This window comes from Pongo pygmaeus, chromosome 18 (assembly GCF_028885625.2).
Source record: "Pongo pygmaeus isolate AG05252 chromosome 18, NHGRI_mPonPyg2-v2.0_pri, whole genome shotgun sequence".
Classification (NCBI taxonomy): Eukaryota; Metazoa; Chordata; class Mammalia; order Primates; family Hominidae; genus Pongo; species Pongo pygmaeus.
This window is the reverse complement of record NC_072391.2, coordinates 24,872,825-24,897,850: the sequence shown is the minus strand read 5'-3', so window position 1 is coordinate 24,897,850 and position 25,026 is coordinate 24,872,825. Positions and strand designations below refer to the sequence as shown.

General features: G+C 44.2%; 1 protein-coding gene across 1 annotated transcript in view; it reads left to right on the top strand.

Annotated features, from left to right (window-relative positions):
- HS3ST2 (heparan sulfate-glucosamine 3-sulfotransferase 2) overlaps positions 1-22,113 on the top strand; it is a 102,731-nt gene extending 80,618 nt beyond the window's left edge. The window contains exon 2 of the mRNA XM_054455612.2: positions 20,719-22,113. Within this exon, the coding sequence (XP_054311587.1) occupies positions 20,719-21,337 (619 nt within the window). The 3' untranslated portion in view covers positions 21,338-22,113. The remainder of the gene's footprint in view (positions 1-20,718) is intronic.
- Positions 22,114-25,026: the final 2,913 nt, after the last annotated feature.

Here is a 25,026-nt window from a genome sequence, read left to right as displayed (position 1 = left end):
TTTCCTTTTTTGAAGCAGGGTCCCACTGTCGCCCAGACTGGAGAGCAGGGACACGATCATAGCTCACTGCAGCCTCAACCTCCCAGGCTCAAGCAATCCTCCACCTCAGCCTCCCAAGTAGCTGGGACCACAGGCCCGTGCCACCATGCCTGGCTAGTTATTTTTATCATTTTTAATGTTTTTGTAATTGTCTTTGTTTTTGTAGAGACTTGGTCTCACTATGTTGCCCAGGCTGGTCTTGAACTCCTGGGCTCAAATGATCTGCTGTCCTTGGCCTCCCAGAGTGCTGGGGTTCCAGGCGTGAGCTACCACACCCGTCCATGCTTTTCTTGCAATATATTGTGCTCTGGTAGATCGGACTCGACACTTTGACTGGTCAGTTTCTCTTGAGAGGGCTCCTCCGCTTGTCAGGTGGGAGCAGCTACACTGCCTGCCAGTGTTCTAGCTTGGTGCCTCACCCCGTTCTTCTCTGTTCCCTGTGTCACTGACCCTGGGGCTCCCTGGTTCATTATCTCCAAGACATAATCTTCCCTCTGTTGCCCTAATAGGTGCAGGGCAGCGGCCTGGCTGTAGGTAGGGGGAAGGCTCTGTGGATGTAGCTCCTCTTTCTAGAGACCTCTAACATTGATTGTACCTTTTCCCGAAACTCTCACCGCCACTGCGGTCCCTGGTGCCTCCAGTTCCTGAGCTTTTGGAAGGTTCTATGTCAAGAACTCACTTTCTCTTCCTTAGTGACACCTCCTCTCCCACAGCCACTTGAGTTTCAGCCTTATCCTCTTTCCTAAGTCCAATGCCTCTCACAAATCAGCCTCAGGGCCGGGTGCAGTGACTCACGCCTGCAATCCCAGCCACTTTGGGAGCCCAAGGTGGGCGGATCACTTGAGGCCAGATGTTCAAGACCAACCTGGGCAACATGGGTGAGACTCCGTCTCTTAAAAAAAAAAAAAGGAATTGGAGGCTGCCGTGAGCCATGATTGTGCCACTGCACTCCAGCCTGGGAAACAGAGACCCTGTCTCAAAACGAATAGTTAAATCAATAAAAACAAATTAGCCTCCCTTCTTCCAAAAATATGCCTATATTTGTTATCTGACACCAACCGTTCACCATTTCTCTTTGACATTTTGATATTTATACTTTTTATCCACTTACTATCAATCTAGTGCTAATCAGAGAGGAAGTGGAAGTAAATGCTGGGTTTGATTCAGCGTGTTTTGTACAAGTTCCAACTACGAATTGGTCCCTTCTTTTTTTCTTTTTCTTTTTTTTTTGTTGTTTGTTTGTTTTTGTTTTTGAGACAGTCTCGCTCTGTTGCCCAGGCTGGAGTGCAGTGGCATGATTTCAGCCCACTGCAACCTCCACCTCCTGAGTTCAAGCTATTCTCCTGCCTCAGCCTCCCGAGTAGCTGGGATTACAGGCACCTGCCACCACGCCCGGCTGATTTTTGTATTTTCAGTAGAGACAGGGTTTCGCCATGTTGGCCAGGCTGGTCTTGAACTCCTGACCTCAGATGATCTGCCTCCCTCAGCTTCCCAAAGTGCTGAGATTACAGGTGCCTTTTTCAATATTGAATGATTCACTTTGTCTCATTTAATATCTTTTTTCCTAGGATTCTACTCTCTGTGGAAAGTAGAATCCCATCTCTAGCTTTCTTTAGAATTACATTTTCCTGATGTATCTTCACCTCTCCATTTTCATATAAAATGTTCCTGCCTCTGTATTCTGGGGTGGTCTTGTGAACACAAATGTTCTTATTGTTGTCATTTTGAAAATTATGGTGTTTGGCCTATTTGCAACAATTTTTAATATTAATACAATCTGTCTTTTATACTTCTGTCAACTTGCTCTAAAAGTTTTGCTTCTTTTTTTTTTTTCGCTTTCCTATCCCCTGTGTCTTTTGTTATATGGCCACACAATTTTCTTTTCTTTTCCATTTTCCAGTATTTTGGAAGGTATGTATCCTGTTTATAATAGTTCATTTTATAGTTTTCTAATAGAGTAAATGAGTAGACAGTATCTTTTAGTAAAGAGATTTGTGTAGTTTTTCTCTGTCCCCTCTCCTTTTCTTCCTGTATTGCCAACTTTTCGGTCTTTGTTAATGTGGATTTAATGTATGAAATTATTAATTTTTATCTTTTTTTTTAAGAGAGAAAGGGTCTTACTATGTTGCCTAGGCCGGACTCAAAAACCTGGGCTCAAGCAATCCTCCTGCCTCAGCCTTCCAAGTAGCTGGGACAACAGGTGCACTCCACCATGCCTGTCTGTATCTTTTTTAAAAGCATAATGTTGACATTAGAAGCTACATGTATTATTTATTTGGGGTTAGTGTTTGTTTAACCCCATTACTGTCCTTTTATATACAACTTTTCCATTCTTGAGCTTTTCCACACCATGACTCAGGATGTTGTTTTTCTTTTCAAGGGATTTTTTGAAGAGCAGGATCTAATGCTTTTCAAGATGTTGCATGCCATAAAACACTTTTCTTTTGCCTTCACAACCACGTTAGCTCGCAGATGTGGGTTTTATTTCATTCGGACTAGCCTGACCTTTTAATGTACCCACATAGCCATCTTATATCTCTGGGAAGTTCTCTTTAATGAAATCTTTGCCTATAGCTCTGTCCAATTTGCTTTGGGTTTCTTCTTCAATAACATCAGCAAACTACAAGTTGCCTATAACCACTCTGTCTTCCATCCCACTTTCTCTCTCATCAGCTCAATGTTGTGAATTTTATTTTAGAAGCATAAGATCAGGCTCTGGTTTGTTCTGATGTTTATTTTTGACATCACTAATTCTGCTCTTTACTGCTGTCAGTGTAGTTGTGTTTCTTTTTTATTCTTTTTGGTACTAGCTTACTTCATCCATACCTTGTTTTTTCTGATCTTAATTGTGTTTTCATGTCATCTTACTGTGTTTTCCCTTTCTTTCTTTTGTTTTCTTTCTTTTCTCTTCTTTCTTTTTTCTTTTGTTAATTGACAGAGTCTTGCTTTGTTGCCCAGACACTGGAGTGCAATGGCGCAATCTCAGCTCACTGCAGCCTTGACCTCCTGGGCTCAAGTGATCCTACCACCTCAGCCCCATCAAGTAGCTGAGACTACAGGTATATACCACCATGCCTGGCTAATTTTTGTATTTTTTTGTAGGGACATGGTTTCACCATGTTGCCCAGGCTGGTCTCAAACTCCTGAGCTCAAGCAATCCAGTCACCTAGCCCTCCCAAAGTTCTGGGATTACAGGTGTGTGCCACCACACTAGCCTTGTCTTTTTGCCTAAGCCTCTGCTCAACTCTTGTCCTTCTGCTCAAATGTCCCGCAGGGTTTCTCTGATCACTTAATTTCCTCATTACACTTGTTCTCTTTCTTTTCCTTTATCACAAGTTGTAATTTTTTTTTATTTTGCCCATCATCTCCTCCACCAAACCAGAGGCCCCATGAGGGCAGCAAGTACTACATCTATGTTATTTATAGCCATGACCTCAGCACTTAGCAAGATGGCTGGCGAAGAGTGGGTGCTCAGCAAATATTTGCTGAGTAAGTACATGTCCATATTACTCTGGTTTGGATTCCCTTTGGCTGCACCAATATTGTTTTAAGTCAGAGGTTCCCAAACTTTAGTCATTGAAGGATCAACTTTTTACCATATTCAAGGACTTAGACTATTATTTTCTTAATATTTGTGTTTAGATCAATTTACATTTTCTACCTTCACTATGTGTTTAAGCTTCATCCTAAACGATGAAGTTGATTAAGTAAAAGTGATGACCTGGTTCCAATTTTCTAAAATACATTAAAATAAACATATAACTGTAAAAAATGTAAATTTCATCCATGAATCACTTGTGAACCACAAAGATGATAAGTAAACACACTTTGGGAAATTCTTTCTAAAGATCTCAGGCTGCTGCATTTCCTCCAGGAGCTCATGTCTTCTTGATTTAGGCTTTGATTCCTTCACATCTTATTCATTTAACAAGCACAATATTTGGTGGGTATGATTCATTCTCTTTTGCCTGCCTATGATGGCATGGCACAGTGACAAGGACTGAAGATACCACAGCCAGCAAGCAAGACACTGTGCCTTCCTGATGGGGTTCACAGACTAACTAGGGGGAAGGCAATAAACAGATATGCAAGATAATTACAGGTTGTGCTTAGAATGACGAGGAAATAAGCCAAATAGGCCACTTCAGAGAGTGACACCGTGCCTTCCTGATGGGGTCCACAGTCTAACCTGAGGGGAAAAGCAATAGATAAACAGAGAGGCAAGATAATTACAGATGGTGCTTAGAGTGATGAGGAAATAAGCCACTTCAGAGAGTGACATTTGAAAATGGTGACATTCTAACTGAGACCTGAGCATGAGAAGGATTGAGCCACGGGAAGAGACAGGGTAAAGTGATCCAGGCAGAAAGAACAGCACAGCCCTAGAGACAGAAAGGGAAAGGACTGGGGGATTCAAGAGTGTCTGCTAGTTCATCTTGCTGGGTTTTGCAAATGCCTTCCAGAACTGACGTGCAGAGCTGGACCATTCTATACCAAAGCCTAGAAAAGAACTCACATGTGTATAGTTTAGGCAGGCTTTGAACCTGCAGTATTAGCGACCCAACAACTACCCATGTGGTTTCAGGCACATCTGAGACATGAATTATATGTAGGCAGCTGACTTCCCAGTGCATGGCCCTTGCTCCCTCTATGATGAGAAAGCCAACTCCTGCTCACCCCTTGCAATCATGGAGCTTAATGTATCCTGGTACAACGACAACATTCGGGAGTCAGATGGAAAGCATTCCTATCATTGGTTAATTTCCTCCAGGGAGGCAACAGGTGTTGGCTCCAACCACTGCAATTGGATCACCTCCAACTACCCACTAGGGGGCGCTGCTATGCTGCAAGAAGTGGGGCAGGCTTGCGGAACTCATCCCTGCAAAACCATTAATACCCCCGGGGGACTCTGAAGTGTGAAGTTGTAAAGCTTGGTGTTAACAAACAAAATAAACTCACTGACTCATGCAGTTGTTGGCTGAGGAGTTTGCCTGGGAAACATTCAGATCTGGTGGGAAAGGATGAGGGTGCAGATGGTGGAGGGTGGGGACGCCGTGGACAATTCAGGCAGGAAACTGGGAGGTGGAGGAGGTTTCAGAGCAGGGAAGCTGGCATCAGGAGACGGCTGGGTTGACCTGCTCCATCCTCAGCCTAGTGCTGGGCAGAGCACGTTATGTGCTTGGTAGCAGGATATTGAGAGCACTACATTCTAATGGTTTCTATATTCTCTGTGGAATGGGATGCAAGGTCACTTACTGAGAGTGGCAGGAAAGGGCAGGGTTTGGTCATTTGCAGAGAAAGGGAACGGTCTGAAATAGTCATGCAGAGTTAGAAAGCCAGTTGTCCAGAGACACATGGCGGAATTGTGCTGTGTGCTAAAGGCCCCTGAATTAGTCTGTTCTCATGCTACTAATAAAGACATACCCAAGACTGGGCAATCTGTAAAGGAAAGAGGTTTAATAGACTCACAGTTCAGCATGGCTGAGGAGGCCTCACAATCATGGCAAAAGGTGAAGGAAGAGCAAAAACACGTCTTACATGGCAACAGGCAAGAGAGTGCATGTGCAGGGGAATTCCCCTTTATAAAACCATCATGAGACTTATTCACTACCATGAGAACAGCATGGGAAAGACCCACCCTCATGATTTAATTACCTCCCACCAGGTCCCTCCCACGACACATAGGAATTATGGGAGCTACAATTCGATATTTGGGTGGGGACACAGCCAAACCATATCAGCCCCCTTTGTGTTGGCAATCAGGTATCTGGAAACCAGCCTTTGATTTCAGGTGTTCTCCAGCAGTGCTCTGCCCTGCTGAGTATAGAGAGAGGGCAGTTTCCTCCTGGCTCCCAGTGTTGCCTCAGGAAGCTTCTTGCATAGGTTCCTGGCCCTTTTTGAGGGTCTCCTGCAGGTACTCAGGGATGATCTATCATTCTCTCTGGAGGTGGTGGCTCCAAAATTTCTATATGGGGGAAGGGGCGGGAGTGGCCCCATCAGAGGAAGGATAGAAAGCTTGTCTGGGAGTTGCCATGCATGCTGTTTCGTGGCATGCATTCACTCTGATTGACTAACGGAGACTAGGGGGGATAAAGATCGCTTTGGCCTCCACTTGGTACCATCACTGTCCCCATGTGCCATTTTGTTTCCTGGATGCTAATGTCACTGGGGAACATATCACGAGAGCAAGCTGACTCAGGCTGGAAGCTAGAAAGTAGAGCCTAGCTAGAGATAGGCACTGAGCTGCTCCCCACAGTTCTGATCATGAGTGAAGAGTGCTGTGGTGGGTCCTGAGCTGGCTGGGACAGACATCGGAAGGGAGTGAGTGAGGAGAGGTCACCAATTGAATTTGGTTATAGATTAGACATGGGTGTTGCTTGGACAACTGGTGAACGGTGGGGCCATTAACTGAGACATGAGAAGTGGTAAGTTGAGGAGAAATAACTGAAGTGTGTATGGAGAAAGAATGGTCAGTGAGGGGCAGGTGGGGGGAGGAAGAAAGAATGTGTTCCCAAAGGAAGAAAAACAAGTTTCAACAAGCAGGGAGTGGGCAAGTGCTTCAGAGGCCACAGAAAAGTGAAACAAGACCAAGATTCGAGGTGGAGTTGGCATTTAGGGTTGTATTTGGAGAGTACCGCTTCAGAAGGTCATGGGGTAGGAGGAGATGGAGCAAGAGGAGGACGAATGTGAGGTGAGGAAATGAAGCCATGCAGCTTTATTTCAAGAACTCTGGCTGGGAAGAGAAGGAGATATACAGGACTGTCGCAGGAGCAGGTGAAGGGATAAATAGCTGGCTTTTTGAAAATGAAAAAGACTTGAACTAAAGGGGGAAATCAAGTAGAGAAAGAGGAACCCGCTAATAGATGGTCACGGTGCATTACACTTTATACGGGACTGTCACAGCTTAGACCTCACAACAGCCAGGTGAAGTCGGCATTACCATGATCCACACATTGCAGGTGAAGAAACTAACATGAAAGTCACATGGCCAGGAAAAGGAAAAGCTGGGACTCCAATCCAGGCTTTCTGAATTCAAGTCATCCGCAATTTTTCACCCAACATCAATTAGCAGATTCTGATTAATGCAATAAATATTCACCGGCTATGTCCTTTGTACCACTATTGCCAGGGCTGCCTTAAGACCTTGCAATTCAATGGATGGCCCAAGGAGCAGCAAGTCAGCCTCACCGTGGAGCCTGCTAGAAATGCATACTCTTAGCACCCCCTCCCTAGACCTACTGAATCAGAATCTGCATTTCAACAAGACCCTCACACGCGATTCAAATGCACGTTAAAGTGTGAGAGGCACAGGCTTATGGGGTCCATTTCCAGGGAGAAGGGATGGCAGGGAGAGAAGTTAAGCCCAGACCACAGAAGAAGAGATATCCTGGGAGTTACCTCCTGATAGTGTCCCACGGTCAGCTGCAGATAGGACCAAAGAAATTGAAGTCCAATTGCCTGGAAACTTATCAGAGCTGTACATGCAGCAGCAAAAACATTCCTTCGACACCCACGGTCACCGTTCCTCCTTTCCAAGCGAGCTTCTTGAGAAAGGAGCTATACATTTTCACCTTCCATATCCTTCCTTCCCGCCCACACCTCAGCCACTCCAGACATGTTTCCTCCCCCTCACTCCACAGTAGAGGCTTTCTTCATCCTAAATAATATCAATGGAGACTTTTAAAAATAGCTTTTCATTAGCTAGTTTTTTTTTAAATGACAAAAAATACATGCTCATGGCAAAGAGAAAAATAAATCCAAATGCAAAATGCTAAAAGTGAAAATGGAGTCCCATTCTACACTACAGCCCAGCCCAGATCCCCAAGGTTATTTTCCAAAGATAATAACTGTCAAACGTATTGTGTATCCTTTTAGAAGATGTCTATGCATATAGGCACTAGCACACATGTGTATATTTTGTATGTAAATAGGGACATATTAAACTTACTGTTCTGCAATCTGCTTTTTTCACTTAATAATATGTTGACTTCTTTAGGTGTCAATATTTGTAGATCCACCTCATTTCTTGACAGCCAGATCATAATCTATCATATAGCCTCACTGTGGTTCTGATAGAAAGGTGGGTTGTTTCTGGTCTTTTTTTTATTACAATGTTGCAGTAGCTAAGTTAATGCTAGCTGCTATAACAAACAACCTCCTAGGAAAAGTTTATTTCCTGCTTAGACAATAGTCCAAGGGTGTTATTTTCTAGTTGTAGGTGTCCTCCCATACCCTTTCTACCTTTTGGACCTGCCCTCCAGGAACAACCTATGCAGGTGTCCTTGGGAGATGCCTCCCCATGTCTACTGCAAATACTGCAATGAACACCTGGCACATGAGTCTTTACGCACTTGTGCAAATACATTTCCAGGAGTGGAATTGCTGGGTTAAAGGGTATGTGCATTTTACATTTTGATAGATAATATATAATTGTCTTCCTAAAGACTGCATCAATGTATATGTCTACCAAAATTAGGAGAGTGTTAGTTCTTCACGTTCTTGCCATCATAATTGTTACAATTTAAAAAATTTTTTTCCAGCCTTACAGGTGAATAATATTATCTCATCAAGATTTTAGTTTGTGTTTCCTTAATTTTAGAGATTTGTCTTTTCATATGTTTATTTTCTATTCATAGTTCTTTATTAACTCTTTTCTCATGCCTATGATTCTTTCTTCTACTGGCTGGTTCTCCTTTACTTATTGATTTGCAATGTGTCTGGAAAAATATATAAAACATAAAAAGATATGAAAAATAGATATGAAATCAGCTCTTTGTGTTTATAGTGTAGGCGCTGCAGATATTTTTCCAATTAGTCATTTTCCTTTTATTTATGGTATTTTTCTATTCCAGGGACTTATTTTTTTTAAGAGTCTAACTTTTCCATCTTTTCCTTCATGATTTTTGTCTCATGCCTAGAAAGGCTGTCCTCATGCCAAGATTCATTTTTATATTCTCACGTTTTCTTCTTGTGCGAGAGTCACACTTGAATCTGGATTCTGCAAACTGGCTGTGTTGCTTTGCTGATTTACTTTAGTTCTCTGTGTCCTAGTTTCCTCAGTACAAAAACTGGAATAGCGTGAGTTCCTACTTTGTAGGGTTATTGCAAAGATCAACTGAGATGATTTAGAGTTTAGAACAGCATGTGGCCCACAGTCACTGCACAATAAGTGTCAGCTATTGTCTTGTTTATGTCCAAGACATCGATGACCACATGTATGGCTGATGACTGCTGCGTACCCATTTTTTATGGTTAGCAAGTGACAAGACTCAGGTCTCTTTGATTCCAAATCCTGTTCTCATACCCAGCCATCAAAGTAGCCTATAGCTGAAAGTTGCTGAAAGTGGGGATCATGACTGTCACATCTCTATACTGGCAGTGCTTAGTTCTGTGCCTGGCATGCAGTAGTGTATTCATTCCCGAGGCAAGTGTTTACTGGGCACCTACTATACACCAGGGATACAAAGATAAGCGAGGTACAGTCTCTTTGCTCTGTGGTCCTCTATGTGGACATACCATATAAGAGGGATCCCTTTGTAGTCTCCACTTGTCACACAGCAGGACTAGGGATAAATTCCACAATACACAAGGTATGGATAAAGGAATAGGCTTTGCTGGGGACACTTGCAAGCCGTGGGTCACAATAGAAGAGGCAGAAGGACAGCATTACACTTTCTTCTCACCATCTCACTGAGGGGACTGCCAGGGCCTGGACCCAATGTGGTTTATGCCCCAAGGATGAAGGGACTCTCCCCCTTCAGCTTTATCAACTTCCCTCTTATAGTGCAGGGATTAGAGCAGCCTTGTCAGTCAGGGAATAATCAAACAACTGGCTGATTGGATTTAGATACCAGCTATTTACAGGAGTTATCTGGGACAGCCAGCTGCCCAGCACCTGAATACCTGAGGACGTATGACAAACTGGGTTCAGGGATAACATTTCCTGCCAGAGGAAGAAAGCTACCACTTCTCATAGGAAGCCAAGTTTAGGTGCAGCCCCTCACACTAGGAAAAGGGAACCCTGCCACCTCCTGTCCCAGTTGGTCCACAAAGCTGTTAACTCTTTGAGGAAAGAGACTGCAGCTCACTTATCTCTGTATCCCCAGCATATAGTAGGTGCTCAATAAACGCTTGTCTCATGAATAAATCCATGATTGCATACCAGCAGAGGACTAGACACTGTCGATATAGAGATGCCACAGTCATGATCCCTGCCTTCAGGGACACTGAACTCTAGAGGGATGATAGACTCAGATAATGTATCAAAGATGGGTTATGTCTGTAGTGGGTACCACGGAATCACAAGAGTAAAAAAACACCTAACTCCTCCAGGAAGGGAGAAATAATAAGGGCACAGTCAGGGAAGGCTTTATGGTGGAGGTGACGATGAGCTGAGAGATGTTTTGCCAGGCAGGTTAAAGAGGGCTTCATGCAAAGGGTACAACATGTGAAGGTTCCCTTAGCATGAAAAATATGGTTTTTGGAGGAGTACAGACTGGCTTCAAATAATCTAGTCTAGCCAGAGCCCAGGAGGCGCCACGGGGAGGATCAGGAAGAGCCACAGAAATCCTGGTAAAGACTCTATCTTGTGAGCAGTGAGAATGGTCGCTGGAGTTTGAGCTGAGACTTAGTGGCCTGCTCCAGGGTCACATAAGTATAAGGATTTGGGGCTGTGGACTTGGAAGGAAATGGTCCCACAATATGAGAGGGGGCTCATGACTACGCTCAACTAGGTGAGGATAAATGGCCACAGGTGCTGTGCCTGCCACATGGCTCAGTGTGTGGGGGTTTAGCAGGTTTAGTTTTAAGAACCAGTTTCTTGCAATAAGGCCTTTTCCCTCCTCTTCCGCTCTTAATTATCTCTCTGGAGACTGCAATGATTTTCAAGGAGCTTGGTTGCCCAGTTAGAAGCTAATAAATCACCACAGGCCTCCAGGCAGCTGGGTCTTCCAGAACACATACAAAGAGTGTACAAATTTAGCAGAAAATGAAATCTTCCAGAGAATCCTATCAGTAATAATCAGTGGTGTGCCAGTTCTGTAAGTTTCCTATGATGGCCCGATATCAGGCAGGTTCCCACTTGCTCACATGTGTAAGGGATGCCCCTTGGGTGGACAGTGGGTTCCAAGGGAGCTGTCTTGTGTTCCACTGCGTAGCCCAGTGTGGGTCAAAAATATAATTTCCAGAAAGCCTCAGGATGACAAGAGAGTACTTGGGTGTTTTTTTTCTCTTTTTTTGGAAGGGGCTACAGGAAGTCTGTGATGTTTCCCTTAGGGTGAAAGAGTATTGACTTTTATAGCATGAGAAAGAGGGACACATCTTCACCAGTACAAACAATATGATTCTGCCTCATTGTTCCAAGATTAAAGCCTTGTCTTTATTTTTCTCTTCTGCAAGTATTTTCTGAACACTTACTAAGTACCAGCCTTTGTCCAGGTATAGAGAATACAGCCGTGAACAAGATAGACAACAATCTTCACTCTCAAAATTTACCATCTGCTGTGGGCTGGGATGGGTATGGCCAGGGACAGTAAACATGCAAATCAACATCAAATATATTAGGTAGTAATGAGTGTGCCCATGTTACATATGAGAATACCTTTTGTTAAGTTGTATGCTCCAAGCTTCTCTGATTGTAAGAATCATGGGGGGATCTTGTTTAAAATGCATATTCTTGAACTGCACCCCAAACCCACTGAAACTGGAGTGTACAGAAGAGGGACCTGGTAATTTTTTCCCCAAGATGCACCCAGTTAATTCTCATGAGCAGCTGTATTAAGGGACACATGGCTAAAGGAATGTGCAGTCTGCCACGGTGGTTCTCAGCACTGGTGGCCCGCTGGAATCATCTGGAGAGTTTTAAAATTGCAAGTACCGACCAGGCGCTGTGGCTCATGCCTGTAATCCCAGCACTTTGGGAGGCTGAGGCGGGTGGATCACGAGGTGAAGAGATCGAGACCATCCTGGCCAACATGGTGAAACCCATCTCTACTAAAAATACAAAAAATTAGCTGGGCATGTTGATGCACATCTGTAATCCCAGCTACTCGGGAGGCTGTAACAGGAGGATCGCTTGAACCTGGGATGTGGAAGTGGCAGTGAGCCGAGATTGCGCCACTGCACTCCAGCCTGGCGACAGAGTGAGACTCAGTCTAAATAAATAAACAAAATTGCAGGCACCTGGGCCTCGTGCCCAGAGTTTTTGATTTAATTAGTTTGATGTAGGACCCAGACATTTGCATTGCTCCAAAACCCCCTCAAGTGGTCCTGGCATGCAACTTAACTTCACCACCCCTTCCCCACCAGCCACAGGGCAGAGCCCTGGGCTAGGGACAGTGTATAGGTGGCAAAACAGAAATGGCATGAGACGTTCCTTTAAATCTCATTCTACCTTCCTACATTTGGAAACTTTGGTGGAAGCAGAGCTTGGACTCCCCCTCAGTAGTGAGCCAGAGCCCCTGTGGGCACAATGAAATCTTAAAAACAACAGAAAATTTCCCTCCAGTACTAGTTGTCCAAGGCCAGAATGCTGAAGAAGAGCTAAGCTTTATAAATCAGCACTGACAACTTCTGAGGACTCAAGGGCCACTTCTCAATGGGCATCTACCTCTGACACTGGATCTTTGATCCATTTATTGAGCACCTATGGTATGCCAGGTATGATGTGAGGGAGGCAGAAATGAACAAGAAATGTGCAAGTTGCTTGGTATAAATGGATACATAACTAACAATTCCCACACAAGGGCATGAGGGTGCTAGTAGGCGGTTATACAAAGTGCCATGAGGTTACACAAAGAAGGGTTTACAGAGGGTGTGTGTGACTTTTGGTTTGGATTTGGAAATGTGAGTAGGCATTCACCAGGGCAAGAGAGACAAGTAAGATGGATCGGAGTCTTAAAAAATAAAAATAAAACACTTGGCAAGTGCAAAACGCACATGAAAGGGCAGGTTCATGTTTGGGGAGAGGATTTTATGTTCAGCATGACATGAACATCAGGCTACCAAGGAAGTGGCAAGAGATTAATTCTAGAAAGGTAGACAAGGGCCTCAAATGCCAAGCTAAGGAATACAGACCTTATTCAAAAGAATCATTGATGCCTGACTTAATTGGATTTGCTCCAGAAAGCTTAGAATCCATGATTGGATTCCTGGTGGACACGAAATGCAGAATGAATTGAAATGGGGAAAAAAAAAAAAAGAGCATGGAGGGCAGAGAGAAATCTGTGGTCTGGGGAAGAGTTGACAAGGGCCTGCGGCTGTGTTCATGGACTAAGGGAGGAGGCTGGAGACTTCAGAAGGTTGGGGAGGTAAAACTTACAAGAACAAAAGACACTGGATTTGAGGAAGAGTTAAGAATGATTCTGAAGTTTTCCTCCTTTCATGATGACATTTGCAAAAGCAGGCAAAAGAGAGAAAGAAATCTGGGGAGGAAAATGTTCAATTGTTGAAGTGAGGTATCCAGTCCATAGACAAGCATTCCAATTAAGAATATAGGAAAGCTTTAAGTTGGAGCTGAAGTTACGGATTTGTGTGTTAGCATCTCTTAGGTGATGGTTAAAGGCTGGGGAAGGAATGAGGTCATCCAGGGGGATCACATAGAATGACAGAAGTGGGTCCGGGTGCAGTGGCTCACACCTGTAATCCCAACACTTTGGGAGGCTGAGGTGGATGGATTGCTTGAGCCCAAGAGTTTGAGACCAGCCCGGGCAACATGGTGAAACCTTGTCTCTACTAAAAATACAAAAAATTAGCCAGGCACCTGTGGTCTCAGCTACTTGGGGAGCTGAGGCAGGAGGATTGCTTGAGCCTGGGAGGTTGAGGCTGCAGTGAGCTGAGACTGTGCCACTGTACTCCAGCCTGGGAGACAGAGTGAGACTGTCTCAAACAAACAAACAAACACAAACCAGCATAACAGAAGTGGAATGTAGGCCATTGAGAAGATCCAGAATGGTTTGGGGAGAGTTAGGAATTTGTAAAGGGGATGAGAGCTTCAATGCGTAAATGGATTAGATAGGTTGTTGGCTTCATTTAAACTTCAAAGATATTGATAAAGACCTTACTTGTACCATGGATTGTGGTGGACTCTGGAGATACAGCTGCAAATAAGATACACCCTGCCCTGCCCTCATGGAATTTATAATCAAGTGGGGTGGGTATAGCTTCAACAGAAAATAAGTGTCTTAGTCCATTTTCTGTTGCTCATAACAGATTACCTGAAACTGGATAATTTATAAAGAAAATGAATTTATTTCTTACAGTTATTGAGGTTGAGAAGTCCAAGGTCAAGAGTCTCCATCTGGTGAGGACCTTCTTGCTGTTGGGGCTCTCTGTAGAGTCCCAAGGCAGCACAGGGCATTACATGGCAAGGGGATTGAGTGTGCTCACTTGCTAGCTCAGATCTCTCATCCTCTTCTTATAAAGACACCAGTTCCACTCCCATGATAAACCATTATAAATTCCCATGATAAATTCATTAACACATTAATCCTTTAATTCATTAATCCATGAATAGATGAACCCATTCATGAAGGCAGAGCCCTCATGACCCAATCACATCTTAAAGTCTCCACCTCCCAATAGTACCACGTTGAGGATTAAATTTCAACACGAGTTTTGGAGGGGACAAATATTCAAACGATCGCAAGAGGCCAGACTGTAAAAGATAGGTTAAAATTCTTGGATTGCAAGCAACAAAAGCCAACTCTAACTACTTTAAAATAGTAGAAACTTACTGGAAGGATGTGTAGTAACTCACAGAATCCAGAAGAAAGGGGAAGAGCCACGTCTCAGAAAGGACAAGAACCTAGATAGCTGCAGGGATTTGGCAACAGAAACTAATGAGGAATCTCTTCCAGGGTTTTATATCTGATTGGAATTTCAATCTTTATGACACCTTTTTAGTCTTTGTAACACAATTGGTTCCTAGTAGCCTAACTTTGGACATGCACCCCCATCCTTGGCCCACCAAGATTTTGTCCAAAGCAGGAGTAGTAGTCCTCAAGGAAAAATCTGGGGCTGTTAGCAGATGTAGGAAAAATGGTTCCTGAGCAAGTTAGAATAACAGATGGGAGGAAAGTCCAAACAATGAGCATTAGATTATTCTTTCAGTAACTTTTGCAGAACTACATAGAAAACAAAGGAGGCAGAAGCTTAAAAGGGTTGCAGGGTGAGAGGAAAGTTCAGCTGTTTGCTAGCAGCTGGAAACAAGAAAGCAAAATTTAAACAGTGACATAAAGAAGAAAGATGAGCCCCAAGGAAAAGTCTAATCACGCCTTCCTCCAATGTGCACAGGGCATGGGAAGGTATACACAGTACCTTTGCACGTTATCATCACACAGGACTCCAACACTCTATTCCAATGACCCAAGGAGAAATAAATATTCAAGGGTGTTTTTGGTGGGATAGAGAAAATTTGAAGTACCCAGGAGCCCTTTGACTTGTGGAACGACTACAGCGTGTTTGCAGACTGATTCTTCTATCTTCTTTAGTATTTGCCATTTGGTTTTGCAACTGATAACACCAATTAGAAATTAGAAGGGTGGGCCGAGTGCAGAGGCTCATGCCTGTAATCTTAGCACTTTGAGAAGCCAAGGTGTGTGGATCACCTGAGGTCAGGAGTTCGAGACCAGCCTGACCAACATGGTGAAACCCTGTCTCTACTAAATACAAAAAATTAGCTGGGCATGGTGGCACATGCCTGTAATCCCAGCTACTTGGGAGGCTGAGACAGGAGAATTGCTTGAACCCAGGAGGCAGAGGTTGCAGTGAGCTGAGATTGTGCCATTGCACTCCAACCTGGGCAACAAGAGCAAAACTCCGTCTCAAAAAAAAAAAAAGAAAGAAAGAAAAGAAAAGGAAAAAAGAAATTAGAAGGGTGGAGCTTCACTTTGTGCACAGATGGGGGAATAATGTGATACTTTGGAGATCACTGGATTTGGTCAGCATTTTCCAAACTGGTAACAAAAAGAGATGTTAATTGGTGCTTCACAGCTCTATAGTCAAGTAAGCTTAGAAAATCTGTCCTCAATTCCTTTCTTGGATATTCTTTAGTGTATTGAAGGATATTGCAAAGGAATCTGTTTAATGGCAAGTCAAGTCAATTTCCTCGTGCCAGGGAAGACCTTTATTTCAATAGCCCCTGTAGAATTTGGGAAGTCTTTAAACACGTTTAAATGCACTGCTACACTTACGTAATTTCATCTATTCCTGTCATACAGGCCAACACCTAATTACCATATATGCCACAGTCACGATATAATATATCCAGATTTCTAAGAAAATCCAGCCAAAGAATTCTATTCAAGTGCCCTTGTGATTGTTTGCACATAATGCAAACAACCTACTCAATACTACTTTTTTTTTAATTAGTTCTACTCAATTTTTTAAAAATTGTTTTTTAATTGTCTACTCAATACTAATAAATACTATTTTTTTAATTGTCTTACTCAATACTAATAAATACGATTTCAACTTTCAACCAAAAAGGGTCCACATAGACTTTGGGCCTGGAAGAAAAAGATCAGTTGTATCAGTCTAGCAATGAATTAGAAGGTTCAAGGTGCCAATGGGTGGGTTCGCAGGAAAGGTAGATGGGGAAGGGATCTAAGCACAGGTGGATGGGTGAGCCCTTGCATACCTTGTTCTCGGAGACTAGCAGAAGAGGCTCAGGATGGTTGCACATAAGGATCAGCTTTAAGATGGAGGAGAGGCAGGTTGAAGGAGTTGAGGTGTTAGGTTGAAAGCTTATGCCTTTCTAGTGTCATGGGTGACTAGCAGCATGTTAAGGGTGGATGACAGGATTCAGGCTGGAGTGTATGATGAGAATTTGAAACATTTACTATGAAAAATGATGGAAAGGACCCGAAAAGACAAATATATAAGATCACTGAGCAGTACTGAGGATTCAATGGAAGCTAGAATCCATGAACATATTAAGGATATATTTGTAAGTGCCAGCAATTTTCTCCACTGCTGTTTGGCAACCCAGGGACAGAACTGGAAAGGATAAAAGCCTGGAAAGATGCATTATTAGAGACTGGGGAGAGCAATTAGAACAGGAAAATTGATGAGGATGAAGATGATGCTATTGAAATGATTGTTCATTGGGTCCAGGGAAGGTATGGAATAAAGTGAAATCAAGAGAATCCCAGATGAATTTGAAAATGGGTATAAGAAGTTTGAGAGTGTGGAAAAGGTAGAAAGGGACAAGGTTGTAATCTGTAGCTTTCTGTGGCTGCCATAACAAATTACTGCCAACTAGGTGGCTTAAAACAACAGAAATGCATTATTTCACAGTTCTAGAGGATAGAAGTCTGAGACCAAATTGTTAGCAGGATTGGTTCTTTCTGACCGCTCTGAGAAGAATCTGCCCTGTGCCTCTCTCCTAGCTTCTGGTGGCTGCTGGTGGCAATCCTAGGTGTTCATGTCTTGTAGACATCTTACTTCACACTCTGCCTTCATCTTCAGGTCACCGTATTTCCTGTGTGACTCTTCTTCCCTTCTCTTACAAGGACACTCGTCACTGGGCTTATGGCCCACTCTAATCTGGGATGATCTCATCTGCAAGTCCTTAATTACATCTACAAAGACCCTTTTGCCAAATAAGGTCAAGTTCAAATGTTCTGGGTGGGCTGGGTGTGGTGGCTCACACCCGTAATCCCAGCACTTTGGGAGGCCAAGGCAGGCAGATCTCTTGAGCCCAGGAGTTCAAGACCAGCCTAGGCAACATGGTAAAACTCTGTATCTACAAAAAATACAAAAAATAGCTAGGAGTGGTGGCGAGTGCCTGTAGTCCCAGCTACCCAGGAGTTCTGAGGTGGGAGGATCACCTAAGCCAGGGGAGATTGAGGCTGCAGTGAGCCCTGATGGCACCACTGTACTTCAGCCTGGGCAACAGCGTGAGACTCTGTCACACACACACACAAAAAAACCCAAAATAGAACAAAGGTTCTGGGTGGACATATCTTTTGGAAGGTCACCATTCAAACCTCTACATAGTCTTAGAGTGAAATTTCTGAGTTAACCATTTCAGAGTTAGAGAAATTTCAATGACATGACCCAAGGTATGGCCATGAAAAAGAGTTGGTGAAGGGAAGAGAAAATGGAAATACTTGGAGTAGCAAAGGTCAAAGAACTGTGAGGCCAGGGTATTGGGTGGAGATAGTGATAGGAGCCGGAAAGCAGAAAGCTAAGAACCAGGAGTTGATATTTCAAAGGATGCGAGAATGAATGTTCTGGGGGTTGGTAAATCATAGTGTTAGTGATGCAGGGCAGGTGAGCCTTGGGGAGTTCTTGGCTTTGCCCAGGAAAGAATTCAAGGGCAAGCCGGTGTTGTTAGACAAGCAACTTTTATTGAAGCAGCAGTGTACAGCAGAAGCAGAGGCTCCTTGCAGAGAAGGGCTACCCTACAGGGGTATTGTATAGGCAGTGTATCCAGTGTAGCAGCTCGGAGGCAGTTTTGCAGTCATATTTATAGCCACTTTTAATTACATGCAAATTAAGGGGCAGATTATGCAGAAATTTACCACCCTATGAAAAGGGTGGTAACTTCCAAGTCATCAGGTTGTTGCCATAGAAAGGGATGGTCACCTCCAGGTGTTGCCATGGCAATGGTAAGCTGACAGGGCATACAGGTGGGCGTGTCTTGTGGAAAGCTGCTTCTTCCCCGCCCTGTTTTAGCTAGTCCTCAATTTGGTCCCGTGTCCAAGCAAGCCCTGCCTCCGGAGTCTAGACCCGCCTCCTACCTCATTAGGATTGGGAAAGGTGTTTCTCAACTCTGCCTTCCCATTAGAATGAGCTGAGGAACTTTATAGAAGTATATCCCCTCCCTGAATATTTTGAATCAGTTGTTCTAGGACAGAGCCCAGACATGTTTATTTAAAAAAGAAAGAAAGAAAGAGAAGAAAGATAAAGAAAGAAAGAAAGAAAGAAAGAAAGAAAGAAAGAAAGAAAGAAAGAAAGAACGAACAGACTTCTTGGGTAGTTCTAATGCGCAGCCAGGATTAAGAAAAATGCACATAAGGGTCAACTGTAACCTTCATCAAGAAGAAGCAGTTGGGAACCAGGGATGCTCCCGTCCATCAAGGCCTGAATGAGATGCTCCCGGGAAAGAGACTTCAGTGCTTCCTCCCAAATCCCTTAAGGTCTCAAGCAGAGCCAGGAAATTAAAAAACAAGGGAAAGAGAGGTTACATAGCCTGGCTCCTGACTGAGGTCCCAAGCAGCCTGGAGTTCTGTGCTTGTTCAAGCCTACACAAAGGATGTATTTCAAATGTTTTTCAGCAGAAGACGTCAGAACTCATATCTAAAACAGTTGCTATTCCTGCAAGACAAGACTTTTTCCCCAAAAAAAGATTTTCTTAATATATTTGGAGAAATATATTTTGCCAGAACAATATTCAGTGGCTTACTTTGTAATTTTTGAATATGTAATAAATGCATTAAAATTTTCAAGCAGCTTAAAAGGTTATACAATAAAAAGTAATTCTTAGCCAGGTGCAGTGGCTTGTGCCTATGGTCCCAGCATTTTGAGAAACCAAGGCAGGAGGATCACTTGAAGCTTGGAGTTTGAGACCAGCCAGGGCAACATAGTGAGACCCTATCTCTACAAAAGATACAAAAAATAAGCCAGGCATGGTGGCTTACACCTGTAATCCCAGTTGCTCAGGAGGCTGAGGCAGGAGAATCATTTGAGCCCAGGAGGTTCAAGACCACCCTGGGCAACACAGTGAGACCCCATCTCTACAAAAAATTATTAAAAATCAGCCAGGAGTGGTGGCATGAGCCTGTAGTCCCGGCTTCTTGAGAGATTGAGATGATAGGATCAATGGAGCCTGGAGTTCGAGGCTTCAGTGAGCCATGATTGTAACTCTGCACTGCACCTTGGGAGATAGAGTGAAGTGAGACCCTGTCTCTTAAAAAAAACAGTAATTCTCATGTATCCCTCATCTTCTAATTCTGCACTCACCTCAAGTTTTCTCCCTAGAAGCAACTGCTTTTATTGGTATCTTATTTATCCTTCCTAAGATATACAAGCTGTATCTTGCCTGTTTTCATTTAACACTGTATGTTGGAAATCATTCCATATTAATGCATACAGATCTACCTAACCCTATTAATTGGCTATTCCACAATTTATTTAGCTCACTGTGATAGATGTTTAGATTGTTTCCAGTCTTGAAGAAAACAGGTTAAAGATTAAATAAGAAAAAAAGCCTGTAATCCCAGCACTTTGGGAGGTTGAGGTGGGAGGATTGCTTGAGCCCAGGTGTTCAAGACTAGCCTGGCAACATAATGAGACCCTGCTCTACAAAAAATAGAAAAACTTAGCCAGGCATGGTGGCACACACCTGTAGTCCCAGCTACTTGGGAGGCTCAGATGGGAAGATGGGAAGATAGCCTGATCCCAGGAGTTGGAAGCTGCAGTGAGCTGTGATTGTACCACTGCACTTCAGCCTGGGCTACAGAGTGAGAACTTGTCTCAAAAAAAAAAAAAGAAAGAAAAGAAGAAAAGAAAATCAACAAGATTTAAAGTGAGTCCCTCACCAGGCGAGAGCTTTGAGTGGAACGGAGGCCAGGAGGAGGATGCAACAGGCCCCTGGGTGGAAGGGCTGATGTAGCTGGGCCTGAGGCCTGGCCCCAGGGAAACCTGTTTGATGATGTATTCCTTCTGCCCACACAGGAGCCTGATGCCCAGGACCCTCGAGAGCCAGATCACGCTCGAGAAGACGCCCAGCTACTTCGTCACTCAAGAGGCTCCCCGGCGCATCTTCAACATGTCCCGAGACACCAAGCTGATCGTGGTTGTGCGGAACCCTGTGACCCGTGCCATCTCTGATTACACGCAGACACTCTCCAAGAAGCCCGACATCCCGACCTTTGAGGGCCTCTCCTTCCGCAACCGCACCCTGGGCCTGGTGGACGTGTCGTGGAACGCCATCCGCATCGGCATGTACGTGCTGCACCTGGAGAGCTGGCTGCAGTACTTCCCGCTAGCTCAGATTCACTTCGTCAGTGGCGAGCGACTCATCACTGACCCAGCCGGCGAGATGGGGCGAGTCCAGGACTTCCTGGGCATTAAGAGATTCATCACGGACAAGCACTTCTATTTCAACAAGACCAAAGGATTCCCTTGCTTGAAAAAAACAGAATCGAGTCTCCTGCCTCGATGCCTGGGCAAATCAAAAGGGAGAACTCATGTACAGATTGATCCTGAAGTGATAGACCAGCTCCGGGAATTTTATAGACCGTATAATATCAAATTTTATGAAACTGTTGGGCAGGACTTCAGGTGGGAATAAGCCCATGAAAGGAAAGGGCTCTCAAGGGCTCTTCTGCTCATCTCTTCCATGAGATTTGCTCCCAGACCCTCTGATCTCCCTCCAACATACCTTGGCTCCAGCCCCCTTTCCCAACTTGAGCTGCATCATCTTGGAACCAGGAAGCCCAGCTAAAGCCGAGAGACCAGAGAGTCCCTGCCGCTAGTTCTCATCAGTCTGTTCAAACAAAGTTGATCTGCTCCTGGCACGTCCAGTAAATTCCAAAATCATTCTCCTTTCTGCCCCTAAGGGGCCTTGGGGAATTGTTTTAAGAAGAGTGAATGTTCCAATGATGATAGATATTATAAGCGGTGATGGTTCTGTTGCCATGAACACAGCAGTCGGTCCCTATCATTGTCCACCCAGGAGTGGCCTTGTTAATTCCAAGTGGCATGTATCTTCCCTCTGAGCTTCATTTCTTCAAGATACTCTGGGTGGTGGGATGGGAGATCATCCTCAGCCCTCCTCAGACCTTATCAATTCATTGAGAGATTGCAAAGCTGAAAGCACCTCCGGCCACTCCTGGGAGACAAACCCTTTGGTGATGAAATAAACCAGTGACTTCAGAGCCTATGGTCTCAACTGTGCTTGAAAAACACTGTCTCTGAAAACAACTTTGTGATTCTCCCTGCTCCCTGTGGACAAAAGCACATAATTCTGCTGTTACGGGTACTTTGCTCATACGAGCTTTCATGTTCAGCATGCAATGAAATCATGCTTGTCCATGTGAAATAAATATGGCTCTCTCGTGTCCTTAATGCTGGGCTTTTCTCTGTAAGCTGGTTCTGCAGCACAGTTCATTAATTAAACTTCTCCCAGTGCAAGAAGGCAGCTGGTGCTGGGGGTGGTCTGGGGGGTCAGGGAGGAGGGCAAGGACTACATGGGGCAGAGGCAAGGTGGCGGTGGAGATGAGGAAAGAAGTTCTTGGTGGCAGAAGCTGGGGCAGAAAGATCACATGAGACCTGTGGGGACACCCTCTATCTGAAACATGTCTGTGTTCATTCTCTGCTTAGAAATTTTAGATCAGGAGTGCCACACTGAAGGTCCGAAGGTTGATGGGGCATCAGATATCTTTTTGGTTGGCCAGCATGATATTTTGAAATAACTGTCAACAGTTAGAAACTGGGAGCATTTGTATGTAAAAACTATGGATTCCAGCTTCTTATTAAAAAAAAACAACAACAACAACAAGAGAGACTTGGCTACACTGAGCCTGCCCCCCAGCATGGCAACAATTGGCTGCTGCCTTTGGATGGGGCCTGCACTCCCCAGTTTTACAACTCCCCATGTAGGCACCCTCCCTTGCTGATTTGTGCCATTTGCCAGGCTCGTGTAGGCATTTGAGTTCCCAGCCCTGCCTTGACTGTGTCTCATAACCTCCTGTAAAGACCAAATCCTCCCGCATGGCACCCAAGACGACCCCAACTTACAGTTTCTCCTTCATCCTCTGCTCTAACCTTACAGAATGATGTGCCTTTTCTTGAGTTTTTCAAGTCTTCATACCTATTCCCATGCCATTTCCTTCACCTGGAATGCTTTCTTCCCTGACACTTCTCCAGCTAATGGAAACCCATGCTCCCAGTAAGACTTCACTCAAGTGTCGTTTGCTTTATATTTGTGAAGCCTTCTCCGGCTAAGCTATCTGCTCACTCTTCTGTTCACTTGGGAGCTTGTACATGACTCAATGGCAGCTTTTGTCACACTACATTATAATTATTTGTGTAAACATCTGCCTGCATCATAGATTTGAACTCCTCGAGAGTCAAGACTGTATCTTGCTAAGATGTAGTAGGCACATAGCAGATGTCTGATGGTTGAATGTGTGAGAGGGTGGATGGATGTTGGAAGTCTGGGGTCATGGATGAGGGTGTCCCAAGGAACTGCATTTCTGAGGGATGCTTCCCAGATAGCTCCATGTGTCCATAGGAAGCAAGGAAGGATTGCTGAACATCTGGGGACTGCTTGGATTTTGTGTGCTCTGTCAGGCACAGTAGAAGCTCCCTGAAGATCAGATTGACTTATACGGGTGGAAGACACTAAAGTGTAATACAACAATTCTGCATCTTGGCCCATCTTCCTTACCCAAGCATCTTACATGGAATCAAATGACTGGATCCATGGCATCAAGAAATCAGTTCTGCAGGTCTGCCTCTGTGCTTCCCCTGTGGATCTGGAGAAGTGACAGGGTGGAAGCCGTTCCTGCTTCGAAGTTGGGGCCCTGACCCTCTGGTGATCAGAAGAAGGGCAGATTGTATATGTGCATTAATTAATTGCCCTTATACATTTCCCATCCAAAAGTATTTGGTGTTCTGTAACTCTGGGCCTTATAGGGGCCAAAGCCATATCCAATGGGAGACAGAAGTGCATTGAAACACAAAGGAATCACCTAAGAAAGAGTCAATGAAATTTGCTTGTTTATCCTGAAGAGATCAGTCAGAATTGATGAAAATTTTGAATTTTTGAATTTTTTGCGCATAGATGCAGCTTTATTCCTTTGCATGACAAGCACTCTCAGACTGCCCGGACTAAGTAAATTTCAAATATTAATGAATAGGTGAGTCTCTTGTAATTAGCATCTCAATCATTGTATGCAAATGAAAGATGCTTAGAAATCCTAGTTTAAATGAGTAAAATCTGGAGTACATGAATCTGCTCAGCAAACTCTGATTTTTTTAATCCAGTGCAAATGGACCCTTTTACCCAGGCTGCCCCAGGGCAAACTTGCGCAAGTTCCAAATTAGTATGCTTTAAATAGATGAAGTTTGAGTGTTCAATCTGAACTAGAAAGGCTCCTCAGGGTGTGTGTGTGTGTGTGTGTGTGTGTGTGTGTGTGTGTGTGTGTTTGGTTAGGTTGCTGAAACAGACACAAAATGGCAGTGTCTTAAAAGACTGAAATGTATTTCTCTCTTACTAACAGCCCAGAGTGGATGGCAGTTCCATGACACCAGAGACTGGAGACCCTTGCATCCTGCTACATCTGCATTCCACTCAGCAGGAAGAGGGTGTAGAAATAAATGAAGACTATCCAAAAGAGAGCAAGCAGAGGTCATTGATTCAGAGCTTGCTCTATCAAGGAGTCTTGCATTTGGCAGAAACTCACAGGCTGGCAGAACAGTGAGAAAGGTTCACACTGGAAAAGAGAGAAGGCTTCAGGGGTGCCTGATTGGAGGTAGTTGGCGTAGGAAAGCTGGAAGTGGGCTCATTAGAAGTGGGGCATCTGGCTGGGTGCAGCAGCTCACACCTATAATCCCAGCACTTTGGGAGGCTAAGGCTGGCAGATGCCTTGAGCCTAGGAGTGCGAGACCAGCCTGGGCAACATGGCGAAACCCTGTCTCTATGAAGAAAAAAAAAAAGAAAAGAAAAAATAGCTGGGCACTGTGCTATGCTCCTGTAATCCCAGCTACTCCGGAGGCTGAGGCGGGATGATCACCTGAGCCCAAGGAGGTTGAGGCTGCAGTGAGCTGTGATCACACCACTGCACTGTACCCTGGACATCTAAAAAAACAAAAACAAAAACAAAGCAAAGAACAAAACAAACAAAAACAAAACAAACAAACAAAAAACGGGCATCTTATGTGATTGATTCAGAGGCATATGTGACTTTCTGTAGTTGATCCTGAGTTGGAAGCAGGGACAAAAAATGGAGAAGCTGGCAGTTATTGATCAAGTCT